The following is a 26,226-nucleotide window of genomic DNA, read 5'->3' on the forward strand; positions in this document are numbered from 1 at the left end:
ATTAGCGATAGCTCTCCAAGACTGATCCAGACAGCCCAGCACAACACCTCAAAATAGAAGTGAAACAGTCACTTCAACTTCTTAATTAGGCTGCACTGGAGAAAAAAATAAAGCAAGTCAATATCTGAAGGTAAAACTGAGTTATACGAGTTCTATAAACTAGTGCAAATGTTGGTTACAGAAAAGATCTTGAATCACAAACATGCCTTCCCAACACACAAACCCCTCTCACCAGAATACAAACGTTTGTTTCCTCCTCCGGTCCCAGACCCATATTGATTTTTTATTAGAAAGCCATTTCCCGCCAATAATCCAGTTATCAGTTTAGATCAATTCTCTCGCCATGTCTGTATCAAGACACAGGCTTTGAAAGGAGACATTATGTACGGGCAGAGAGCTCTAAACCACTACCAGTGCCCTGTTAATTTCATTAATCCTCCATTCCCATAACTCCCCTGGACTCACATTGTCAAGTAACCTCCGTGTGAGTAACTTCAGCAGCCAAGTAGCACCTTCCCATGAACGGAGCTCCACTAGCATGGAAATACCATGTGGTGCTTTTAAAAATCAGATCACATTTTCCTTAGCTCTAAGAAGCTCTCAACTGTCTCGCGTGAGTGAAAGAGGCCAGCTACTCATTCTGGAATTTGACTGCCAGCATTTCCAGTAAGGAGTGACCTGGAAGCCATCCCAAATCACACCTGCCTCAGAGATTGGAAGGATTTGCATACACAGGTACCAATGTATTCAGTTCTCATCTGCTGAGCAGTTAGCACAGGTAGCTGCAGAGTCAGCAATGCTAAACAAGTGTCAATTGGAGAGCAAAGGAAGCTGCCTTGATGCAGGGGTATAAGAACCTATGCAAAAGAGAAACCATCACCATGCATTTCACTGTCTTGCCACAAAAAGCTGTGTGCACATTTAACACAAAATAAATGCTTCACCCACAGTAGAAAGGCAGCTGTTGGGAGTGGAACACAGCAGCTCTCATTTCAATTGCATCTTCCAAACATCCCACCCACTCCCTCTATTTCCTTCGCCCACTGTCAACTTCGAGCGTTCTTTCACACATTAACCCTTTATGCCAGACCAGCCTCCTTGTCACTTTCCAAGCACTGCAAGGCTTCTCCAAATGGGCTTCTGGAGACCCAGCAAGGGCTGCATTATGACATTCTGAGGCCCCTTACGATTAAAAAGATATATATATATTATTGTCACAGAAAGGACATTGAATATATAAACACGAAAGCTTTATATTTGCATATATACAAAGGCGAAGTTGTAAAAACAGAATAATCATCTAACAAACATGTCTTGCAATATGCCTGTTTACATTATAAAATAGTTTCACATTAACATATTTTCATCTATGATTTCTTAATTAGTAGTTTGAAAACTTTGTATCTACGGCAACAGTTACACAGACCAGCTCACTTAATGGAAGCAGTGCAACCTGCAGTATGTCGGTTTGCACATCACATTAATTTTCACACTGAAATTTAAAACATTTTCTTTCATGATTTTTGGACAGCAAAGTCATTGATGATGTCTTCAAATGATAAGCTACAGAGTTTGTCACTTTCGATGCACAGAATGCTTAGGGCAGATAACTTTTCTTGCAGCATTTTCAAGGCAAATCTCTCTCTTCGCATTCGCTTCTCTATCCTCGGTCTCTCCCAGGACCACTGATTAATCTCAAGTAAACACCTCAGACACACAGAGTGACAACAAGCTATACGTGCGAAAGAGAATTTACCAGAAAAAAAGACTGGTAATCTCTAGACAGGAATTGAGAAAGTGAGAAAAACTTGCCTATATTCAAGCAAATATAATGACTATTATAGGCTTTAGTAGCCTATAAATCATAATGCATGTAGTTTAAAATAACTTGCTCACCAAGTACTCAGAATATTTTGATATATACGTATATCTTCCTTCACTTCTCTCGAAACCTTTTATTTATCCTTTTGTCAGCACACTCTGATATTTACTGTGAAGGTTCCTGAAACTGATGGAGGGAAGCCAACACAAATTTATCCTCCTCAAGAGCCACTCAACCCAAGTCCATAAGACGATCGCCTGCAAACTCAATCATCTGAAGCACGGATACTGCATGAAGCAAAAAGCGGTGTGCACACTAAAATACACAATTGTACGTATGTACAGATCAAAAGAAGCACATGCTGACACTTAAGAAAAAGAAGAAAAAACAGCAGCAAAGGCACTATACGACTGAGCGTGCTGGACCTTAAACGGAAGACGGCGGCCTTCCGGCTATTACCAGCCAAGGGGGGCGCTTTACATGACGTCACTCCTAGGATGAATCCCATACAAGTATGAGTGCAGCAGGATTGCTTCATGACACTGCCATCTAGTCCGACCTCACATTTTCCCCAATTTTATTGGCAGTGAGATTATTATTTAAATAAGTTATGAAGGCATGGTCAGGAGTTTACCAGTAGCAGCTGGCCAACAAAACACTGCCTTAGAAGATGGATATAGCAGACTTACTTGCAGAAATACTAATTTTACAAGTGTGATTATCTTTTCTCAGCTGTGGCCTCCTGGCTGTCAATAATGAACAATTAGTGAAGGGTAAGGGAATTTGTGTAGCCAGATGTGTATATTTTTTTCATATTTGAACAAAAATCTCTATATTTGGAGAGAATCTCCTTTTTCCCATATCTCCTTTCTTTATCCACCAATTTTGATAACATTTGAAACAGAGTCAGTTTTTTCTTTTTTTTAAGAGGCCCCTCATATTACAAGGCCCTAAACTGTAGCTTAGCTAGCTTATGCCTTAAGCCACTCTGGAGCCAGCTGGGCCAAGAAGTACTCCAACTACAAAGACTATTCAATATTCCATTCAAAATATTTCAGCTGTGAAAAACCAGCCCTCCAGGGCAGCATCCCAGCTCTGAGAACCACTCCCCCACTCTAAAGTTCAACCCACTCCCTGCAAACTCTTTGGGGTAGGATCTGTATTGCAAATTTAACCCTTTGCATGCTTCTGGCATGACACAGGCACCCCAACAGGCCAAGATCCCTCACATCTCAATAAGAGGAACTGAAGCACTTGGTGAATCATCTTAATTTACTGCAATTAAGAGACTAATGAGATTTAAGCAATATAGCGTGACAAGACTATTTGTGGGAGATCACTGCACGCCTCAGATGCTGACTAGAGGGAGGAAGCCGAAGGCTCAGTGGCTTCAGCCATGCGAGATGTGCTAAAGCCCCTACAGTCACACTGCCAAGTGGAATGAGTGGCAGCAGGTGGTAGTGGTGGTGGGCACAGCATTCCCTGGGCCTTAGTGACTCCAGCAGGACATTAGCTGCAATTAAACAAGAGCTGCCATTTGTGACAAGCATTCTAAAGCCATTTCAGAGCAGAGCAGCTAACACAGGAGTTCTTTGAGAGGAGTTTGGCACTTTGGGTCTTTTAAAGAGATTCAAGCCCTTGGTGCTTTTCCATTTTCAAAGCAGGCAACTTTTGTCCTAACCACCCCTTCCCGGGAAGCAGCTGGGTGTTATCCCGATTTTACAGCTGGGGATGCTGAAGAGGAGGGATTAAGTGACTCATCTAAGGCCTGAACAAGTCACTGGCAGAGATGGGATCAGAACACACAAGATTTTGGCTCCTGGTTGAGTGAACTGATCACTAGGCAAGAGGGACGATTAACGAGTGCCCAACTGATTTAGGTTCAGGGTGGTATTGCAGCCATGTTGGTCCCAGGGCCGCCTGGGGGGGGGGGGGGGGGGCAAGTGGGGCAATTTGCCTCAGGCCCTGGGCCCCGCAGGGGCCCCCACGAGAGTTTTTCGGGGCCCCTGGAGCCGGGTCCTTCACTCACTCTGGGGGCCCCGGAAAACTCTCGCGGGGCCTGGGCCCCTGGAGCTTCTTCTGCTCCGGGTCTTCGGCGGCGGGGGGTCCTTCCGAATTACTGCCGAAGCAGGACTCGCCGCCAAAGTGCCGGGTTTTCTGTGGTAATTCGGCGGCGGGGGGCCCCCGCCGTGGGTCTTCAGGGCACTTTGGCAGCGGGTCCCGGAGCAGAAGGACCCTCCGCTGCTGAATTACCGCCGAAGTGGGGGCCCCCCGCCGCCGAAGACCCCAGGCCCCCTGAATCCTCTGGGTGGCCCTGCCATGACCAAGATAAAAGGTGGGTGAGGCAATATCTTTTATTCGACCAACTTGGGTTGGTGAGAGAGACAAGCTATCAAGCTTACACAGAGCTCGTCAGCCCATTTTCAAATGTGATTTAGCAGCCTAAGATTTAAGGCTCCCAAGTACCTCAGTCACTTTTGAAAATGGGACTTAGGTACTTTTGAAAATTCTACCCACAGTTCCTTTCTCTGTCTCCTGCCTCTTGCCAAAAGCAAACACTGGAGGCCCTTTCCCTGTTACAAGAATGACACATTGTGCAGTATGCTCCCCGAACAGAAAGCTTTAGTTACTCTCCACTCAAACCACCTCTTGGAAATTCTCAGTGAAATTTTGTAACTACAATATTTCTGAGCTTTATCAGGGGGACCATTTCTAACAGCCAAACTTTGTGAGTTCCCTTTAAAAAAAATAGGATTCATCTCAATCTCTCAGACTTCACATCTCCAAGGACAACGGAGGAAGTTTGCTCATTGGGAATGACCTAACACCAGTGGCTCATCATGAATGTTAGGTCATTCTTGACGTGCCACTGCAGGATGACTCTCCCACGCACACCTGTCTGAACACCTTGCTTTGTAAGACTCCAGGTATTTGTCACTGAATCAGGTAAGAATTAAATCCTTCACGGAGCTGCTGCTAGAGTGTGTCTCTGACATCATCATTGGTCTTCAGACATACTGACATATTAGAACTGTCAATTAGTTTAATTAACTGACGTCTAAATATTTTGCTGCTAATTAGACAAAGACTAAATATTTAGATGCAGTTGCCTCTGGCAATGCAATATTTAGTCATGAAGTTGTGGATGACTAAGTATTCCCATGTGCAGCTGCTATTAACTAGTGTGCAAGGGAACTGAATTTGTTTGTAGATCAATTACGTTCAAAAGTTATCTTATGCATAGAAAACAAAAATCTAAGGACATGGCAATCTTGAAGCCGAAGGTTAGAATTATTCAGAGGACTCGGCTCAGAAATGCACTACGGTCACTTCACTAGAATCTAAAAGGCATACAGCAACTTGGGCATTTCACTGCAAACTTCCTGAAGTCTGGGACATGAGAATTTTCTGGGCCAAAAGAGGGGTTTGCAAAATTGAAGGGGAGGAGGGCTAAAAACAGGAGTTAATACTGACAGTACCCAGCTACAGAATTAGAGCTTCCCACCTTGTGCTGATTCTGTAATCAGCGTTTCTCCATGGAAGACCAGACCTCCTGCCCCCAAGAATGCAATAAAGGAGCCACGAGTGTATGCAGTCACATGGTCCCAAGTGCAAGGTGAAGAAACTGAAAATAACTGAACATCAAAGACATTCAAGCCGTTTTAAGTGTTACTTATAACGAGAGGAGGTGCGAAAGTCTGCAGACGAGGGATTTTCAATTCGAGAGCGTCCCTTTGAAACTAAAAGACTTTTGCACCTATGTGAGCAGTGAAATGAGAATGACAAGGCTTGGATTTCTGAGTTAATCAGACCTTTCGTTCAAGCCCTCCTCCCCTGCGAAGGCCACAGGCCACTAGCGGTTGCAACATGCCTAAGAGAACGCTCTGACATTAATTTCCAGGAGCATTGAGCACCCACATATCCAGCTGAAGTCAAGAGGAGCTTTGGGATATGGCGAGATTCTCATACAGCAACATCATTGCCTGCCACAGAAAGGGCCTCACTAGCTGGGACTGTGATTTGCATCTTGCAATGCAACTTAGCTGATCAGGACTTTCACTCTCCACCACCTGCAAGTTCATTACGCCACTTGCCATCAAACATGAGCACACTATGTTGATGAACTAAAGATTAGCCACACTGAGTCACTGTCAGGAAGTTGTTTGCTGCATCCTGGTTAGTAGCTAGGCTCCCTAAAAGAGAGGTGATAGAATTATTATGCTTCAGGACAGCAGCTGACTGCCAAGAGGTCAGAAAGGCGTTTCACCCTCATGAACCATCCTGTGCTGCTCTAGTGGCCCAGGGGGATATGGGATTACCCTCCTCTAAAGCAGCATGTCTCAACTGGTGAGTGGCAACCTTCAGGGAGCTCATGAAAGGTAATCAGAGGGGTCATGAGGCATTGGGATTTTTATTACACTTCTAAAGCAAAGCTATCAAAACATTTCTATCCTTATAATTTTAATATTTCTATAAAAGAAACTACATACCACCACCCAGCTCTTATCCAGAGCTGTTACTCAGTAGATCCCAATGTGCTTTTATCCAGAGCTGTTAATTAGTAGATCCCAATGCACTTTACAAAGGAGGTCAATATTATTATCACCACCACCTTACAGGGGGGAAAAACTGAGGCACCAAAAGGTCACCCAGCAAGCCAGTGGCAGGGTTGGGAGCAGAACCCTTACCATTGCTATTTTTGATACGTTTGTACTCATAGGAAATTAAGGAGGCTCTGAAATCGTTTGACTTTGAATAAGGGATGCCCACCTGCCATGGTTGAGAGAGACCGCTCGAGGGGAGCAGGTAGGTCCCTGCCTACTGTGCATTGATCAGCAGTGAAATAGTTAATGCTGGCATCTAAACTCACCATTAAGCTTCAGAGTTAAGCTCTGCCAAGAGGCAGGAGCAGTTCTCATCTCTTTCAGGGGCCGAGGAGCAGGGCCGCCCAGAGGATTCCGGGGGCCCGGGGTCTTCGGCGGCGGGGGGCCCTTCCGTTCCGGGACCCGCCGCCGAAGTGCCCCGAAGACCCGCGGCGGGAACCCCCCCGCTGCCGAATTACCGCCGAAGCGGGACCCACCGCCAAAGTGCGGCGGGGGGGGGGGGGTGTCCCCGCCGCGGGTCTTCGGGGCACATCGGCGGCGGGTCCCGGAACGGAAGGGGCCCCCCGCCGCCAAAGACCGGGCTGCGCTTCGGCGGCGGGTCCCGCTTCCCCCCAGCCCGGGCCCCAGCCTCTTACCCCTGGCTCCCTCCTCGCCCGGAGTCTCAGCGCCTCGCCGGAACAGCTGCAGCGTGTGGCCGGCGGGGCCTGAGCTCCGTCCCGCTCAGAGCCGCGTGGTGAGGGGGCGGGGCTGGGAGCTCCACGCCGAGCGGAGGGAGCGGAGCTCCCAGCCCCGCCCCCTCCCCACGCGGCTCGGAGCAGGGCGGGGCTCAGGGGCTCCGCCGGAGACATCAAGCGCTGAGGCTCCAGGAGAGGGGCGGAGGCGGGAGCCTCCGCTGTTCTCTTGGGGGCCCCTGCAGAGCCCGGGGCCCGGGGCAAATTGCCCCCTTTGCCCCCCCCTCTGGGCGGCCCTGCCGAGGAGTCACACCACTGCACCGGTTATGTTCTGTTGCCATATGGCTAGAAACGTCATTTCTTTTAAATGCCATCTTAATTCCTGGAGCAGACAGCATTCTGCAGGGGGCAGTGCACACTGGCTGGGCTGCCCTCAGCTGAGCCAACTGGGGCTGCTGAAAAAAGCAGGGCACTTCCATTGCTGAGTGTCACAAGGTCCCCATGTGACTGATCAGCTGCATCCCAGCTGGGGAGACAAAAGACAGCTCACTTCGGGGAGGGCAATAGGGTGACCAGACAGCAAGTGTGAAAAACTGGGACAGTGGGTGGGGGGTAATAGGCACCTATCTAAGAAAAAGCCCCAAATATCAGGACTGTCCCTATAAAATTGGGACATCTGGTCACCCTAAAGGGGGAGCTGCAGGGAGGAGGGCAGCCCTTGGAGGAGACCCTGGGTCAGGGAAAGGCTCTGGAAGGGGGGCTCACCACACTACCCAGGGAAAAGACCTGTCCTGGGATCCCAGTAGCAAGCGGCAGCAGCAGCACGTTGAGGCAGAGGACCTAGGAGGGTCAGGCAGCAGGACCTGCTTTAACAGATTTCAAAGAGTGTTTGACCAATACCCACACTCCTGGGGAAAAGAGACAAATATCCATGCTGCGAGGGGGCTTCACTGATGCTTGCAAGTAAGCTGGCCTGCCACCTTGGACAAGAGCGGGGTCCTCCGGGCCTTGCTCCCGGGGAACCGCTCCCACCCCAGCGCCTGCCTGGCGCCCTCCCAGCCCTTCCCCCAGGGAACCGCTCTCACCCCACCCCAGCTCCTGCCTGGCGCCCTCCCGGCCCTGCCCCTGGGGAACCGCTCTCACCCCAGCCCCTGCCTGGCGCCCTCCCGGCCCTTCCCCCAGGGAACCGCTCTCACCCCACCGCCTGCCTAGTGCCCTCCCCCTGGGGAACCACTTGCACCCCATCGCCTGCCTGGCACCCTCCCAGTCCTTCCCATGGGGAACCGCTTCCACCCCACCGCCTGCCTGGCACCCTCCCCACACTAATGTTTCAGGAAAGATTTGATTGCAGGAAGATCCAGCACACTGTACATGGGCAACCTTGGAACAATGGCACAAACCTGGCTGGGAGTGTGTAACTGCACTGTTAAGAGGGGAAGGGCTTATTCAGGAGAGCCCCAGGGCGGGATTCAGCTTGCCCTAAGCAGGCTCCCCTTGTACACCAGTGTAAGCAAGCCCAGCAGAAGGCCTTCAGGGAGGAAACTCCCCTTAACTGGCAAGGGGCAGATGTCAGAGAACCAGCCCAAGGAGGATTAATTACAACTTCCTCCTTGGCCTGCCTGCCTCCCTAGCTAGGAGTATGGTTCTAATCTGACTGTGGAGTAGTCTCCAGGGGAGGTGCGTACCCTGCGCTTAGACAGAGGTGTTTCAGGCCAAGCTTCCTCCCTGCTTTACAAAGAGAGAGCAAGGCAGGCCCAGAGAGACCAAATGACCACAGTCACTCCGGACTGGAATCCAGCAGGGACCCCGTTTTTATTTTCACTGAAGCCAGCCCAACGCAGACCCTGGGGCACTTTCGTGAGAGGTGCCGCCTCAGTGCTTGCCCATAGCACACCCGGCTAGACAAAATACAGGCAAACAAACTGCAAGGCACTGACAAGCAGGCTGGCCAAGATGACGATGATCTCAGAGGTGTTACAAATCGAACTGCAATTTACCAAGCCTTCTGAGAGGATAGACTAGTAAAAATGCACAAGCCCTGTTGACACAGGATCTGGCCCTGGGAAGCGTGCACCCGTGTGAATTATGGGTGTAGACACAGCCAAAGAGGGGGTATGAGGTGGGTAGCACTGACTAGGTAGCAGATGATTAGTTGCTGTTTCCCTAGGTCTGGGTGAATGCAGTTAGTTCTGCAGTGATTAGCTGAGTCACATTATCTAATATCACTACAGAGATCAGCCTTGACTCGGGCTTCACAATAATGAAAGGTCAAAATCCTTCTAAATAGTGCCTGCTCCATCTGTTATCTTGATACCCAGGGTGCTGGGGAGGGGGCCCAGGAATATAGGAAGGGGCTGGGGCTGGATGCAAGGCTAATTACTTGAATTTGGAGCTTCCTGACAGCGTCACAATATGTGAGATGGAAATGTTTATGGCTAAAGAGGCAAGCAGAGAAATCGCATCAAAGTCATGTCTGTACAGCGCGCCCCTGTCCCAAGAGCTTACAGTCCAAATGAACAAGATAGGCAATGCAGGGGGGAAGAGAAGAATCATCATCCCTGTGACACCATCCCATAAGGCTTTATGGAAATATGCTTAGAATGTGTTTTATGCTATGTATACCATGTAACATATCTCAAAGGTTATGACCTACTGAATGTATTAATCCTATTTGTATGTATGTATCATTTTTGTATTAAAAGTTATGAATGTTGGCAGTGTACTGGCTTGATTTCTAAATAACCTTAGTAGAGCATTTGGTCAGTACCTGGAGAAAGGAATGTTGAAATTAAGTACCTAATCAAGAAACACTTAGAGGACAATGGATCCAATCCACATAAGAAGTCTACTTGAGGACCTTCAAGGTAGCATGTGAACAATGGACACTACCTGTAAAAACTGAGAGTCACGAATGGACATGTGACTTGCCCAGGTGACTCCTAAATGCCATCTTGGGGCTGGACTTTGGATAGGAGTGAGGAGGGGGGTCTCCACCCACAAGAGAAAGTCTATTTAAACTCCTGGGAGACCCCTCCATTTGGTCTTCAGCTGGCTAAAGAGAGAGCATCTCCATCCCCAGGATACTTGGAAGAAACTGGAACAAAGGGCAGTGACTGCAAGGGGTGAGAGTGAATGCTGGACCCAGACTAAAAGGAGATTAGTCTGTAAAAGGGAGCATTCTGGAACTGGTGAGGATCTTATCTGTATTCAGTTTGATTAGACATAGAGTTGCACATTTTATTTTATTTTGCTTGGTGACTTACTTTGTTCTGTCTATTACTACTTGGAACCACTTAAATCCGACTTTCTGTATTTAATAAAATCACTTTTTACTTATTAACTCAGAGTATGGATTAATCATAGAATCATAGATTATTAGGGTTGGAAGGGACCTCAAGAGATCATCTAGTCCAACCCCCTGCTCAAAGCAGGACCAATCCCCAAATGGTTCCCTCAAGGATTGAACTCTCAACTCTGGGTTTAGCAGGCCAATGCTCAAACCTCTGAGCTATCCCTCCCCTACACAGTCGCCATGTTTAGGGGAGGCAAACAGCTGTGCATCTCTCTCTGTCAGTGTTATAAAGAGAGAACAATTTATGAGTTTACCCTGCATAAGCTTTATACAGGGTAAAATGGATTTATCTGGGTTTAGACCCCATTGGGAGGTGGGCATCTGAGTGTTAAAGACAGGAACACTTCTGGGAGCTGATTTCAGGTAAACCTGCAGCTTTGGGGCAAGTAATTCAGACCCTGGGTCTGTGCTGGAGCAGATGGGAGTGTCTAGCTCAACATGACAGGGTGCTGGAGTCCTGAGCTGGCAGGGAAAGCAGGGGTAGTCGTCGTCTTGGCACATCAGGTGGCAGCTCCCAGGGGGGTTTCTGTGATCTAACCTGTCACAATCCCCATTTACAGATGGGGGAACAAGACACGGAAATTAAGTAACTTGCCCAAGGTTACAGAGTCTGTAGCAGAGCAGATAGTTTAACACAGGGCCGAGTCCCAACCCAGTGCCCTGATTCCATGTTAGGTTTGGAGCCACAGTGGGAATAGTTACGTTTAACTGAGAGGCAACATGCCCAGGGAATAGACCACTAGACTGGGACTCAGGAGCCCTGTTTCTGTTGCCTGGTGGGTGATGCTGGGCAAGCCACTGCTCTGTGCTCAGTTCCCCCCCCCCATCTGTAAAACGGGGCTAATGATTCTGACCTCCTTTGTAAAGTGCTTTGAGATCTGCTGTGAAAAGTGCTACAGCAGAGCTAAGGATTAAGAACCCTCCCTTCCCCGTCAAGTGAGACCGTTACAGGGAGGAAAAGTCAACACTTACTTCCTGTTTTTGTAACTAAAGCCAGCATGTGGATATATTTACCCTACATATGGGGAAGTAAATAGTGTGGGTGTTACAGAACCACCTGTGTTACTCTTAACTGACTGTATGTGCTGTGAGCTGCAGGAAATGAATGGAGGAGGAGCTTTCTATACTGTGCTGGTGAAGACCCGCAGGATAGCCAACATTTCTTCAATCAACTGCTGCTCAGGCAAGAGTTCAGAGCAGTTTAGCCAAAGGAAAACTTACCAGAAGCAACTTAGTGTGGCGCCATCAAACTGCAATGAGTAAACAGAGAATGCCGAAATCTCGGTTTAGTTCCTATTTCCAATTCTCAGGAGCCCATTTCTGCAGAGTCATTCTTGCCGCCCAGTAATAATAATTTCATAAAATGTTTTAGTAATTGCAGTTTCATAAACAGTGCATTAAGGTTGGCTGAAGATCTGCCACATCATTTATTCATGACGGGGAGAGTTCTTCGGCTGAGGACACCTTTGCCGTGACAGATAATGGAATCTGCAGCAAGGGAAGCATGGTAAATGTAGGCCAACCTGCTGCAAAGAGGACCAACAGGGAGGGGTTATTCTGATTAGCCATGGAGGACTGAATGAGCGCCTAGGGGCAGCTAGGGAGATGTAGGTTAGACACGCAGCACTGCTGATAAGCTTTCATGTTGATTTTGCAACAATGCTATTAGTTTTGTGGTTATTAAGAAAAACTCAATAGGAAAATCACTGCTTTACTATTATAACTATACCAAAGCACTTAAGCATGTGCTTAACTTTAACCGCTTGAGTAATCCCACTAAAGACAATGGAATCTTGACGTGCTTTGCTGGACTGGAGCCAGAGCCCTCCACGCCTACCATGACTGAGCCCTGTTTGCAGTAGATACCATAATAAAAATACACCGAAACAAAGCAACTCTGTGCCAGGCAATGGGACTAGCTGCTAAGGACACTTGTGGAATGGCCAGCCCTGGAGAGAAGCAAAGCTCCAACTAGACATGCCTGAATCGAGGCTGGGTTAAGGAGGATTACACTGACTCTTCCCTGTTGCAGAGACACTAGGCAAGTCCCCGAAGGTCCCTCCCATTATACAGTGCTCTGGGCTGCTACAGGTTGGGGGCACTGCCAATGCTGCAGGGGATTCAGCTCCCCAGCATCATTAGCAGGCAGAGGAAAGTGCAATAAAATGTAACTGACATAGTAAAGCTCAAATATATCTGAACATAGTTAGAATCATATTTGATGTCTGAAAAGAGAAGAGCCTCCCTCACTCCCTAGCCCATGCTAATTTTGCTAATTACATTCCCCAGCAGCTTCAATTAGCTAAGGTGTTAATCTTCACTTCCTGTCCTAAATGGTTGTGCTCCGTCTCAACAACTCCAACCTATTCACAGGAGTTAAGATTCGGGGATATATAGAGTGCTACACATACAGTTCCCTTACTTACACAGAGACAAAATGTCTGCAACAGAATGCTCCACCAATTCAAAGCAAAAGAAATCAGACTGGAACACTGTATAGGAATGTGACTCCCTCAATTACACACTGGGACAAAAACCGCTTTGTTTGAATACAAACCTTATTAAAGGCAGACTGTGTATTGGTGCTAATAAGGTCGGAGATCAGGCTTATGGTGGCGTTGGAGCACGTAGGCACCAACTATGAAATAGGCGACACACTTCTTTTTCATTCTGTCCTTCCTGGCAGCATGGCTGTTACTCTGTAACCCAGGGGAGCAGTACATTCAGGATCCAGAGGGAGCCTCTTGCATTGCTGGGGAGTAACCCAGCCTGGCTAGTGCTAGCAGCACTCCTGAGGGACTCCAGGGGCAGAGAGAGAGAGAGAGAGAGAGGTGTGTGTGTCTGTGTACCTACACACATAACAGGCACAGCTGGTACTGACACCTAGATTTACAGTCACTTTCCATTATAAGCTCTTGTTTTCTGTTGCTTATAACTTTGCCAAACTTTCACCACTGAAGCTTTCCATACTTGTTCTCTGCCACAAGCTGAGTTTTGGGGGTAAGTCTGAGCACAAATGAGGTTAGGGAGTAACAGGTAGTTTTGCCAATATTAAACTTCCTCCCACCACCACTCCTTTATTTAAAGCACTGCCAGGGTTTCAAGCAGGAACTTGAAATCTCACTAGGGGACAGTGCTGTGCTCAAAGGGGCCCTTTGCTGCCTCATGAAAATCTACCCAGGTTTGACAGTGTAACAAGCAGCTGAAGGAAAATCACCTTTTGCACATGCTCCGTACAGTTTGCTAGAAGATTGCTGCTAAAATCTCTGAACTTTCCATCTTCCCTGAGCACAGTCCTGGCCCCACCCTGAGCTCCCATGGAACAAAGCAGCCACTATCCCTTTGGTCAGTGGAAAGAAGTACTAGGGTGGGAACCAACGGGAAGCCATGTGTTCTAATCTCAGCTGCTCCACTTGCTAATAATAGTTACGTGCACGTCACAGCTCTTACTAGCGAGCAAAGCCGCTACCGTTTATTCCCTGCTACCTATGGGGGAGCTGAGAGGTCACACACAAGGTCATTTCAGGCAGAACTGGGAACAGAATCCCGTCTCTATTAGAGCAGACCCACATCTCATCCAGAGGCATATTGCCTTTCAGACCTGGCACACTCATTCTGTCTGGCTGCGCTGTCATCACACCACGCTCCTCTTCAGAGCCAGAAAATTAAAACCTAGGATTCCTGACTCCTGCTGGCAAGGTCTGTTACAGACAATGAAGGAACCACACAGAGGATTACACCCTCCTACTGCTAGCAATCAGTCCTTTTGCTCTAGTGGTAGAGGTCCATGCTGTGAAGCCAGGGCCGGCTCCAGGTACCAGCTTATCAAGCAGGTGCTTGGGGCGGCAACTCCGGAGCAGGGAGGCACTTTACGGTATTCGGCGGCGGGTCCCTCACTCCCGCTCAGAGTGAAGGACCTCCCGCTGAATTGCCGCAGATCACGATCGTGACTTTGGGGGGGGGCTGCCTGGGGTGGCAAAACCCCTGGAGCCGGCCCTGTGTGAAGCTACAGGTCCTGGGTTCAAATCCTGCTGCTGACCCAGGCAGGGGCCAACATAGTTCTTTAGGATAGGTTTAGTTTTTTAGTTTGCTTATATATATATACACACACACACACACACACACACACACACACACACAGAGGAAATTTCTTACAAAAAAACGACACTAAAAGAACACTGAAGCTGCAAAATCATGGACTCAAAAGTCAGGAAGTGACAGAATTAAGGTTGTATGAGCAACCTTCATGAGCTCCCTTTGCATGTATGGAAGATAGTCTTTAATGACAGTCACATGCTATTTGTTCTGCAGGACCAGTACTTCATTCAGGGCACAGGATGAACAGGGACTAAGTCAGGGGGCTGTAGGAAGTGAAGATTAGTATCAGAGCAGTGGTGTTCTCTTGTGATGAAGGCACTAGATTGGAACCCAGGACAGCTGCATTCTACTCCTGATTGTGCCACATGTGATGCTAGACAAGACTGTCCCAATGCCCATAGATGATTCAGCACTACAGAAAGTGTGGCACTATGGAAGACAGGCAGAGCATTATTTCTGATTGTCCCACAGGTGTCAGTTCACCATCATAAAAAGCAAAGCAAGGCCTCCTGTCCTTTCCCATGTACGGCATTAAAAATAAGATCACACTAACAAACCTGGGGGTGGAGGGAGGGGAATGGCAGCTCACTCATCACCAATCCCAATCAGAGATTTAATAACTGATTCACACCCATCCTGATTTCATTCTGTATCTTCTACCTGAGGGGGATTCCTGACAGCCCCATTCCCGGGGCCTGGCCTTGGATCTTTAAACTGAGATTCCGCCAGTTCTCCTTTGCTAATCTTTATGTGCAAATCATTATTTAGCTCTGTGACAAGGCTAACGAGTTCTGACCAGGTCATTCTTTAAATCACTGGCTAGCCAAAGTAAGCCTTTGGATTTCTTGGCCTACCTTGTGCTGTGCTTCAGATAAGGACTAGCATATGCTGTTGTGTACGCCTCCATTTATTTACATTAATAGAAAATCATTTGAATGAGCTCATCATGCTTCCAATCATAACATCTGCCAGTGCTCTTTAAGACTCCACGCAGTTATTGATGCCTGTAACATACCGATGGTAATTTATGGACAGACACAAACGCTCAGTAAAAATTATAATGTCTATAAATTGGTGCCTCCAGAACGATTTTTAGAAAAGTGTGGGGGGAAAAATCACCTCCTACCATCATAGCAAAGCAGCGACCTTGGTCATGGAAAAGTTATCTGATTAACAGTTAAGTACAAAAAGACGACTGTATCCAATGGCAAATGCAAGGACAAACTTGCTCAGGATAATGGAGTTAATGTTCTGCCCTTTGAAAATGGGATTTCCCCCCTTTTTTAAAACAAAACAAAAAACCACACACTGTAACACAGGGTTCCCCCTCAATCACCGACTGCCAGGGTTCCATACTGACTTAGGAGGAGCACCAGCTACTAAGCCACCCACTCTACTCCCTGCAGCCCCTATTTTCCCCACACAGATCTCCCATCCACATAGTGCCCTCATCAGTCACTGTTTAGCTTGCAAGTACAGTGCTGACAGTTCCTCCATGCGATTAAAATAATTAACAGAACATATTGCATTAACAAGATCAGGCCGATCTGTGCCAGAGTTTACCTTCAAATACCCTGGGTTAAATCAAACCCTGTCAATAGGAAGTGTGTGTGGTGGCTGTCTAGCATTACTCGTTCCCTTTGAAGACACAATCTTATCAGAAAAGCCATTGCCTCGAATGAATCATTAATTAAGCAAATCATCTGGTTACAACAAGGGAAATGCAAGAATGCCAAGGGAACATAGGTAGAGAAGGAAGAAGGTGGGACAAGCTGAAGACACACAAGAGACCATTGCTCTACCTTCTCCCCCCATCCATTGCCTACCTCAGGGGTTAACCTCCCAGCCCACCTGATCTACCTATCCAAGCCCCATGACAGATTCAAATTCAGGCTGGCATAGGTTCATTTTCTGAGCCCTTCTTGTTAAAAGCCTTCTGAATGGAACCTGAACATCAGAGCTTTTAACAGCTCTCAAACAGGGGTGAGCTAATCCCATCCATATAAATGGGATGCTCATTCTGGCACCTAACATGACATAAGGGGCACATTTTTGGGTAGGTTACTGCGGTCTCTGCACCTAAAACCAGGTAACTGCACTGGCAAATGGCCTGATAAAGGATAGAAATAGCTTAAGGGCCAGGACCTCCTGGATAACTATGATGCATTGCGACACTTCATGGCTTCGGGAATGATTTCCCCTCACCTCATGCTCTATATCACCATCTGGAAAAACAACTTGGGCCAGTTATGAACATGCACTGAGGCTTAGCCTATCCCAGCAAAGCCAGACAGTATATGAAACACAGAAACAAAATTTCTCTTCAAACAAAATCAGTCTGCCCCCTACACAATGCTGTAGTTTCAGCATTAATTTGTGTCCCTAAACTGTATTCAAAAGGTGAAATGAAAGGGGGTTGGTCTTCTTTATAATGCAGAAAGAGCTCAAACCTGTTCCATACCCATTAAAAATTCAAGTCTTGTCTAGTCTTTTGTCCTGGAAGTCTCTATGGAAAACGAGGATATCATAGATAATTAGGAGCAACTTTTAATCAGAGTATTGAAAACGTTTGTGTTTGGGCCTATAACGGACATCCAGCAAACGCTTGGGAAAAGAGGGGCCTTAGTTACAGATCTGACACCTGAGAAACCTCGCAATTAACACATCACACCTCCTAAGCGTCCTCCAGAAAACCCCAGTTAGTGCAGACTTGACATGCCTCCTATTTGTTAGGTAAAGGCAAGTAGAGAGAAAACACATAAAGGGATGGCTTTTTAAATACATTATTAATAATGCACTAACCCAGGTTGCCTTACATTTGCAGGCCACTTATTTTCAAACACTGAACTATTTGACAACAGAGTGATTTTATAGCAACTGCTGGAACGTTGTTTACCATTTCCCCTTGTAACAGTGAGAGCAGAGATGTGCTGATCAGGCCAAAGTGAAACTAAATGGAAATATTCCCCACAACACCACCAGAGATCTCCACACTGTCCGCTTTTCCCTTGAAATGACCTTGCTCATAAATTCCACAGGCTGCATGTTTTTAAACACAACGTGTCATTTCTGCACCATTCCTTGACAGAGTTAAGCAGCTCAAGACAAGCATCCATTCTGCTGCTCCTGTAATTGAGAGGTGTCACCTAAATCAGCAGAACCATCATAGCTATGTTAAAAAGTAAGCAACGGAAGGCAGAGGAGGTACTGCCTAAGAGGCGTGAAATGTTTACTGTAATAAGAACATATTTGGGTGGCAGTTTAATATTCAGTTTCAAAAGCACACTGGATACTTTTCTAGCACACACAGGACTAATTCACCAAAGGAAAAACAGTCCTTTTGAGCAGTGATGTAGCAACCAAATTAGTGTGTTTCATACACTTTGCTATGCATCTCTCAGACCCCATCAGCATATTTGAAGGTCTTTTTTCAGAACAAATGAGTTGCCACACTGGATCAGACTAATAGTCCATCTACTCCAGATTCCTGTCTCCAGTTTCCAACTGTGGCAGTATCAAATACTTCAGAGAAAGGTGTAAGAAACCCCTATAGTCGGCAATAACAGCCCTATGTTTCTTCCTAAACCCAGATCAGTGAGAGATTGGCTTGTACGCAACATGCACATTAGATGTTTCCATCCTCTCTAACGTAGCTTTGGGTGTTATTAAAATAAGCATCTCAAACCTTCCTAAGATCTTGGTCTCAATGTCCTGTGACCGTGTGTTCCACAGGTTAATTATGCACTGCACTAAAAGTTATTACTCTTATCAGCTTCAATTTGCCACCCTTTCATTTAATTCAGTGTTTTCTTCTTGTATTAGAAAGGGTCAATTAGGAGTATGTAATTGAACTTTTCAACAACACTTATTTTACACACTTCTATCATGTCTTCCCTTACTCATCCCTGTGAGCTAGACCTCTCTCAGGGCTCTGACATTCTCTGTCTTTTTATACATCCTAAGATCTTGTCAGTCTGGTTTGATCTCCCTTGCACAGTAGAAGGTTTTTATTGAGCCTTTCACCAGAACACCTTGATCCTTTTCTGAAGGGCTACAATTAATTTAGAAGCCATCAAAGTTAGCTTTGCACTTTCACAGTGCTTCATTAAATCCCAATAAGTGCTTTACCACTGAAATATTTTTTTAAAAACATACTAATACTCACACTCAGGGCTGGTCTACACTGAGGGGTGGAAAATCGATCTAAAATACGCAACTTCAGCTACGCTATTCGCGTATCTTAGTTCGACTTACCTGGCCGTCCTCACGGCGGCAAGTCGACCGCCGCGGCTCCCCCGTCCACTCCACTTACTCCTCTTGGCAAAGTGGAGTACAGGTGTTGATTCAGGGATTGATTTATCGCGTCTAGATGAGACATGATAAATCGATCCCCGATAGATCGATTACTACCCGCCGATCCAGCGGGTAGTGTAGACTTGGCCTCAAGCTTCTAAATTTCAAAGCTGATAGCTTCACTAGCCTATAAAACAATGCAAGAAAAGCAGCTCCCTGCAACATTTCAGATGTTAAATACAAAATCAAATATTTGTCTAAAAAACTTGTGTATACATTTAAAATCAATATATTTATTGCCAATGACTTGAGACATTAAGGGACACAATCTTAGAGTCATAAATTGTAAACAAATGTCTTCATTATTAAAAGGGGCTGTTTTCAACCTGAAAATAAAATTTACAGATTGGGTCAAATTTAAAGAGACACAACCTGTCCCCCCCCCCCCCCCCAATCCTTCAAGAGCAAGAACTCAAAGGCAATTAAAAATCTACAATGATTTCTCAGGAATGAAGAAACTGACTAGCCAATCAACTAAGCAGGGAAATAATGAAATTGACTATACACAACTCCCTGTACATTGCACAAAGAAAAATATACTTGGTTACCTTCCTTCAGTTATAGGCCTTTTAAGTGTCACTTATCTACGGGAGGCACAACATTTTCAGACAGAAAGGAGGATTTTGAGTTATTTTTAAGACAAAGATCTCCTCTCCCAATTGTCTGAAGTGTCCAAGTTTCTTGAGAAATTTGTATTTTCTTTTAAACCAAAGCTTGTTCAGGTTTGCTGACTAACAATACCTGGAGTCTGAGGTTAAGTTTGCTTGTTATCTAAGTTCCATGAGGTTTTTAAAAAAGAAGTTTGTTCTAGAACAGCAAGATTTTATTATTTAATTTACAGCTGGGGTGTGTGTTTCTCTCATCTGCTCCTGTCTTATGAAGCAGCAGGGCAATGAAATATACAAGGATTCTGCTCAGGTTAAAAGCACGCTCAAATTCTGAGTATCTTATCACCACAGGAGGCTAAGACTTTCATGGCATCCTTCAGTATCAATACTTCCACAGCTCTGCATAAACATTACTCCTCACAATCTCTGGTAAACAGGCAAGCTGCCCCCCTTCAGAGCTGGAGAAAGAGAGACAAAGTGACTTGCCCCAGGTGACAGTTAGCGGCAGGGCAGGGTTAAGACTCTAGAAGTCCTGGCCTCCTTTCCTCTGCTTCCTAGTCCATTGGTGTTCTACCAATTAATCCCAGAATGTGCTGCTTGCACACTAAGCTCAAGACTTGACAACGCCTGCTTTTCTCATGCATTTGTGGGGGTCTGCATTTTTCATACTTTGTTCCCAGTCTGAAATCGGATCAGCCATGTTGCTGTTTAAAAATGATAATTAAGGCTCTAAGGCATGGGCGCACATAAATTAAAGATGATCTTGTATACCTCCATAGCCTCCCTAGCCAGCAGACACTGTGCAATACGAACATGCTCTAGCAGGAGCCAGCCAGGACTCCTAGGGTCTATTTGCAGCTCTGGGAGGAAGGGTTAGAGCAGGGAACTTAGAATTTGGAGATCCTGGTTCCATTCCTAGCTCTGCTAGAAATTCATTTGATTTCTGTAGGACTCCAATTCCTCCATCTGTAAACTGGGGCAAGTACATGAAGCACATCACAAAAATGGTCAAGTTGCTCAGGAACCAAACTAGCAGAGGACCGCTCTCATCATGCTACCTCTGGAAGGTAGGAAATGTGAAACAAGTTACCACCTAGACACAGAAACAGGTTACGAAACCATGGAGGGCTTCCTTGTTACAAGATTAGGGACGGGAGGGAGCGTAGACCCACCAAGGTTGATAAATCCCTGCCTGCGTTTATTTCTTAATGCAACCATGACAAATCACCGTGGACGCTTGCCAATGCAGGCATATCTCCTCACTTTGCCCTTCACCACAATAATTGAGGATAATGGAGAAAAAAACATTTCTTGGATTTGTCTCTCCCCCACCCCCGAGGGCAGCGGAGCTCTGCACAGCAGGTATAACAGACTCTGGTACAGCTGTGTTTCAAAACTGACGCAGGACTCTAACAGCAGCAGCCAACAAGAGGAGGCCTGGCCTACTGCATTTCCTCAGGAACTCTCTGCATTCCAGTTACATCTGGAATGGGGGGGAGGGATAGCTCAGTGGTTTGAGCATTGGCCTGCTAAACCCAGGGTTGTGAGTTCAATCCTTGAGGAGGCCACTTAAGGATCTGGGGCAAAAATTGGTCCAGCTAGTGAAGGCAGGGGGCTGGACTCGATGACCTTTCAAGGTCCCTTCCAGTTCTAGGAGATTGGTATATCTCCAATTATTACCTTATTACCTATTACCTTATCTACCAAACGCCAGGATTAGCAGATGGGTGAGATACAAGAGAAAAACCCAAGCGGCCTTAGAGTTTTATGTGAGACACAGAAGCCAGCCTCTCAAATCAAAACCATGCCAGCTACGGTGATGTACGGTAAATGGCAAGACCATAAAAATGTAGCGCACAAATCACCCCGAGTCTATGGGGCAAGAAAGGAGGTCCTGTCATCTTCACAGCAGAGGAAGTTATAACACGAGCTGAGATTTTATCTATGAATGGTGGATCAATGTAAAAGCAATTCTGGAGTAATGACCACAAGAAATAACCCTGGAGAACAAGCCTCCAGTTTAGCCACCAGGCTGTGAGCATGCAGCACTCACAACCAACATGCCACAAACCAAACTCAGATGGACTCCCTCTAGGTGAGAAAGAAACCAGGCTCCATGGTCCTTTGATTCCTGGGCCCCTAGAAGCTTGGCTAGCTCAGTCAGTAGTGCCTCAGGGAGTCCCTATTCAGGCTGTAGGTTTTCAATTGCTTTGTACATGAGAAGCTAAATTAATCCCTGTGATATCCTCACTGACTTAAGGTTCCTCATCCAGGGAAGTCATATGGCCTTCGACAGACAGGAGGTCAGCACAGATGATCACAAGGGTCCTTTCTGGCTTTATAATCTAGGAATCCAGCTAGGAATTACAGCAGGCTCTCTGCTCCACACAGCTGTCCACTAAAATGAGAAAGGAGACTTCCATCTTGTGAAGCCACTTGTACTGGCACTCAGTGTTCAGTCACAAAGAGCTAAGATCCCAACAAAGGGATGGTCCTGCACAGCCATGCTGAAATGCAGTACAGAACCCTGGTGCAGAACAGGTCTCTACAGTCGCCTTTAAAACTGACTAGGACCAAAACATCAGCAGTCTGCGGGTACTGGGAAGGCCTACGCTAAGAGTCTGCTTTTCAGAGGTGGCAAGCTTCCCTAGCTCCAGCTGAAGTGAACGAGAGAAGGAGCTGCTCAGGACCTCGAGGAAAAAAACCCATCAGGCCCTAAATCTGCTTTCTTTTTGGATGGATGATGAAACAATTTAACTACCAGCCTGACAGGATGGGAGGTGAGGAGTGTGTAAGCACAAGCCTGACCTTAGCAGCCCATCTGAAAGAGAAGCAATCACATGACAAAATGCTACAGGAGCTGATAATTGGCAATCAGGGCACCTTTCCTAGGAGGGTTTCAGAGCTCATCCTGAAAATGTCAGTGACTTTGACTAGGACGTGCACAATGAGCGAAGTGCTGAGAGACAACGGCAGCCTTTGCAAAGAGTGCACATTCATCTGGAATGGTCCTTTTCTCCCAGGTAATCAAAGTAACCCTTTGACCAGCAGAAACTGCATGCACAGCAAATATACATTTTATAGCCAAAGCTCAGAGCAGGGGAGAGGGGAATGCAGACAAGAAAAGTTTGCCATGTGTGGCATCACCCAGAAATGCCTTAGGGAGGGCAAAGTAGCCCAAGGGGAAGTATACTGAGCCAGTACTCGAATAGCGCTGAAATATGGACCTTAATGGCCTAGAGGTGTCTAGTTATAAAGCGCAAAGAGCAGTAGTTCGCTCTTAAAAACCAAATGCACCTACCTCTTATGGAAAGGTCAAGATTCAGTTTAGAGAGACAAGGTGGGTGAGGTAATATCTTTTATTGGACTAACGTCTGTGGGTGAGAGGAACAAGCTTTCTAGATACACAGAGCTCTTCTGTCCTGAAGATCTCTGTGCAGCTCAAAAGCTTGTCTCCCCCCCATAGAAGTTGGTCCAATAAAAGATATTGCCTCACCCACCATGTCTCTCTAGTAGCTGTGTTGGTCCCAGGATACAACACTGCATAGATTCAGTTTAGTCTTACAGAACTAACTTTTTGTTACTTGAGTAACAGTCTGGTAGTATTTGTATAAGGTCCTTCTGACAATCACATCCAAGTACCTCAAATATTACTGAATTTGTCTTCTACGCCTTGTGGGCTGGGAGGTTTAATTCTCTGTCAGAAATAGGAAACTGAAGCCCAGAAACATGAAGGGACTTGCCCAAGGACACACAGGAAATCTGTGGCAGAGCCAGGACCTGAACCCAGATCTCCTAAGGCACTAGCCCAGGATTGAATTATGAGACCATCCTCTCAAGTGAGCACAATTTAGCTTGGTATAATCACACCAAACCCCCCGCCCCAAAACAAACAAACAAAAAGCCTCACCTTTTACTCCATTTGCTTTAGAAGTAGCTTTCACCTTGAACCAAACTCTGCATATGCAACACATTAACCTGCCACTCCCTCAGAAATGGACCCCCATAAGAGAGATGTTGAAGGGGGGTGGTGAAATAACAAACATTATATACCCCATCCAAGGCAGACCACAAGCTACCCGAGGGAGCCTGTCCCCTCTGCAGTGAGCCTCACTCATCACTAGATGCATAGTTTGCCAGGACAATGAAATACAAGTTAGTTAGTGACTTGAGCAAACCGTGCAAAAAAAAAAAACAAAAAACCTAGACCAGTTACCTATTTAGACAGGGAAACCTGGAGGATCCACTGCTAAGTGTTCTCTGGAGAAGCAGGATCGCTTACTGGAGGTGGACCTCAGTGCAGGTTTGGTTCGGTGGGCTACACGCACTGTTCTTAAAGGGGTGTTGAATGTATTTGAATACAGAGCAGATCCTAAATGCACTGGGTGGAAAAAACCTGAATTCTCATCAAAACATCCAAGAAATAAACAAGAGCGGTTGGCTGTTTTTTAAACCCTTCAGTGGGGTGTGGGGCAAGTCTGAGGCCAGTACTCTGTGAGCTGAGAAATGTGCACGTAAGTGTGTTCTGCCATCACCCTGTTTGAGATTGGGGTGCCCTTGAGCATGTAGGAAGCCGCTTTGGTGACCACAAATCGCCACAATACAGCAACAGCCGGATGTGTTGTCTGAGATATTTTTCTGCTACCACCAACAGATTAGCACGGCAATTACGATCCCTGCCACAGCAGCAGCACGGGAGCAGAATGACAACGAGTCACCTGGACTCTGGCAGCATCAAAGGAACGCGCTAAAAATAAACAATCAATGAACTGAGATGACTGATTATCTCCCAGTAGCCACACACCTCTCCCTAGCCAGGCACAGCTAGGCAGCAGCCCCCATCCGCCAGGCCAATACCACCAATTGGGCTTTCACAACAACTAGCATTTTTAGGAAGGGGGTGTGTCCCTGGTCCAGACAAGTAGAAAGGGAACAGGATGGGTCCCTGGACACACACCTGAGTGAGAGAAGGGTGCTTTCCCCTGAGGTGGCTGTGGCTTGTCACACCCACAAGATTGGGCAGGTGAGGGATGTGTGGGACAGAGGAAGTTGATCTCTCTCCTGGGTACTTGGGGGACGAAACAGAATTGGGTTTCACCTTGCTTCGAGGGGGGTGGTTCCCATGGGAATGGGTGGATACTAAGGAGTGGGTACCCCATGCTGGTCCCTCTGGGCTCAGGAGCAGACATATGTTCCTATGCAGGTTCTGTGGTTCATATGGGCCCGCGGGGGGCGGGGGAAGCTGGTATCCTACAGAGCCCACCACTATGATAGGAGGGCCCGGAGGTTATCCCAAGGGGCTGGGTCCAGGGGCAGGGTCCCCTGCGGTCGCTCCATGGAAGAGCAGGATGATGGCAGCCCATGTGGGAGGAAGCTGGGGAACAGCAGGGCAGAGAGAGGAGACCCCCGTTAGGAAGGAGAAGCAGGACAAGGTGTGTGTGGGGAGGGGAGACAAAGTAGGAGAAGGGAGCAGGAGTAAGCGAAGGTGAGATTCTCCATGGGCAAGGGGTCTGCTCCAGCCGGGTCTCCGTGCAGGGGGAATGAGGGGGTCCGGTCCGGTCCAGCCGGGTCTCTCCGGGGAGGGGGAGAAGGAGAAGGGGGGGTCCGGTCCAGCCGGGTCTCTCTGGGGAGGGGGAGAAAGGGGGGGGTCCGGTCCAGCCGGGTCTCTCCGGGGAGGGGGAGAAGGGGGGATCCGGTCCAGCCGGGTCTCTCCGGGGAAGGGGGTCAGGTCCGCGCCCCACCAGCCTCTCACCTGGGCACGCAGCTGGGCGAGCTCCGATCCACCTCCCAGGTCGCGTACAGGTTCATCTGCACCGGGCGCCCCGCCGGCCCGCCCGGGGCCGCCCCGCCAGGGGTGAGGGGCCCGGAGCCCGGCTTGGGGGGCAGGGGCGCCGCGCCCGGGGCCTGGGCCGGGGGCTGCCCCGAGGGAGACTGCTGGGGGAGCGCGGCCGCCGCGGGCTGCGGGGCGGGGGCGCGCTGCCCCCCGCCGCCGGGACCCCCGCGCTCCGCCATGAAGTCGAGCCGGACCCGCACCGCTGCCCGGCCCTGCCTGTTGCCCCAGGCGCGCTCCCGCCCGTCGCCGCCGCCGCTCGCTCCCGAGGGCAGGAGGCGGGGCACGGGGGAGCCCGCGCCAACCTGATTGGTCACAGCGGGGCTCGCACCTCCCCACCGCTCCGCCCCGCTGGAGCGCCAGGCTCGTCCCCGTGGTGGGGGGCGGGGGTCGGGAAACAGAAGGGGGGGGGGGGTGCTGAGCCCTGCGAGGACCCGCTTGCGGGAGCGCGCCTCCAACTCCTGCCCGCGGCTTAAAGGGTCGGAAGGGCCATCCCGAGCTTCTCCCCTCCTCCCGTCCCGGCCAGGCCAGCCCCCTCCCTACCCCCACCCCAACTCCCTCAGCCCCCTCCCCACTGCCTCCCCCTCCCCACCCCCACCCCAACTCCCTCAGCCCCCTCCCCCCCCACCCCAACTCCCTCAGCCCCCACCCTACTGCCTCCCCCTCCCCACCCCCACCCCCACTCCCTCAGCTCCCTCCCCACTGCCTCCCCCTCCCCACCCCCACCCCCAACTCCCTCAGCCCCCACCCCACTGCCTCCCCCTCCCCACCCCCACCCCAACTCCCTCAGCCCCCTCCCCACTGCCTCCCCCTCCCCACCCCCACCCCAACTCCCTCAGCTCCCTCCCCACTGCCTCCCCCTCCCCACCCCCACCCTAACTCCCTCAG

The 26,226-nt window shown here is 48.2% G+C and overlaps 1 protein-coding gene across 2 annotated transcripts in view; it reads right to left on the bottom strand.

Moving 5' to 3' along the window:
* Positions 1-25,535, bottom strand: part of PACS1 (phosphofurin acidic cluster sorting protein 1) — a 110,154-nt gene extending 84,619 nt beyond the window's left edge. For both annotated transcript variants that reach the window (XM_045023321.1, XM_045023320.1), the window contains exon 1: positions 25,261-25,535. In XM_045023321.1, coding sequence (XP_044879256.1) covers positions 25,261-25,520 — 260 coding nt within the window. In that variant the 5' untranslated portion in view covers positions 25,521-25,535. The remainder of the gene's footprint in view (positions 1-25,260) is intronic.
* Positions 25,536-26,226: the final 691 nt, after the last annotated feature.

Source organism: Mauremys mutica, chromosome 7, assembly GCF_020497125.1.
Source record: "Mauremys mutica isolate MM-2020 ecotype Southern chromosome 7, ASM2049712v1, whole genome shotgun sequence".
NCBI classification, from domain to species: Eukaryota; Metazoa; Chordata; order Testudines; family Geoemydidae; genus Mauremys; species Mauremys mutica.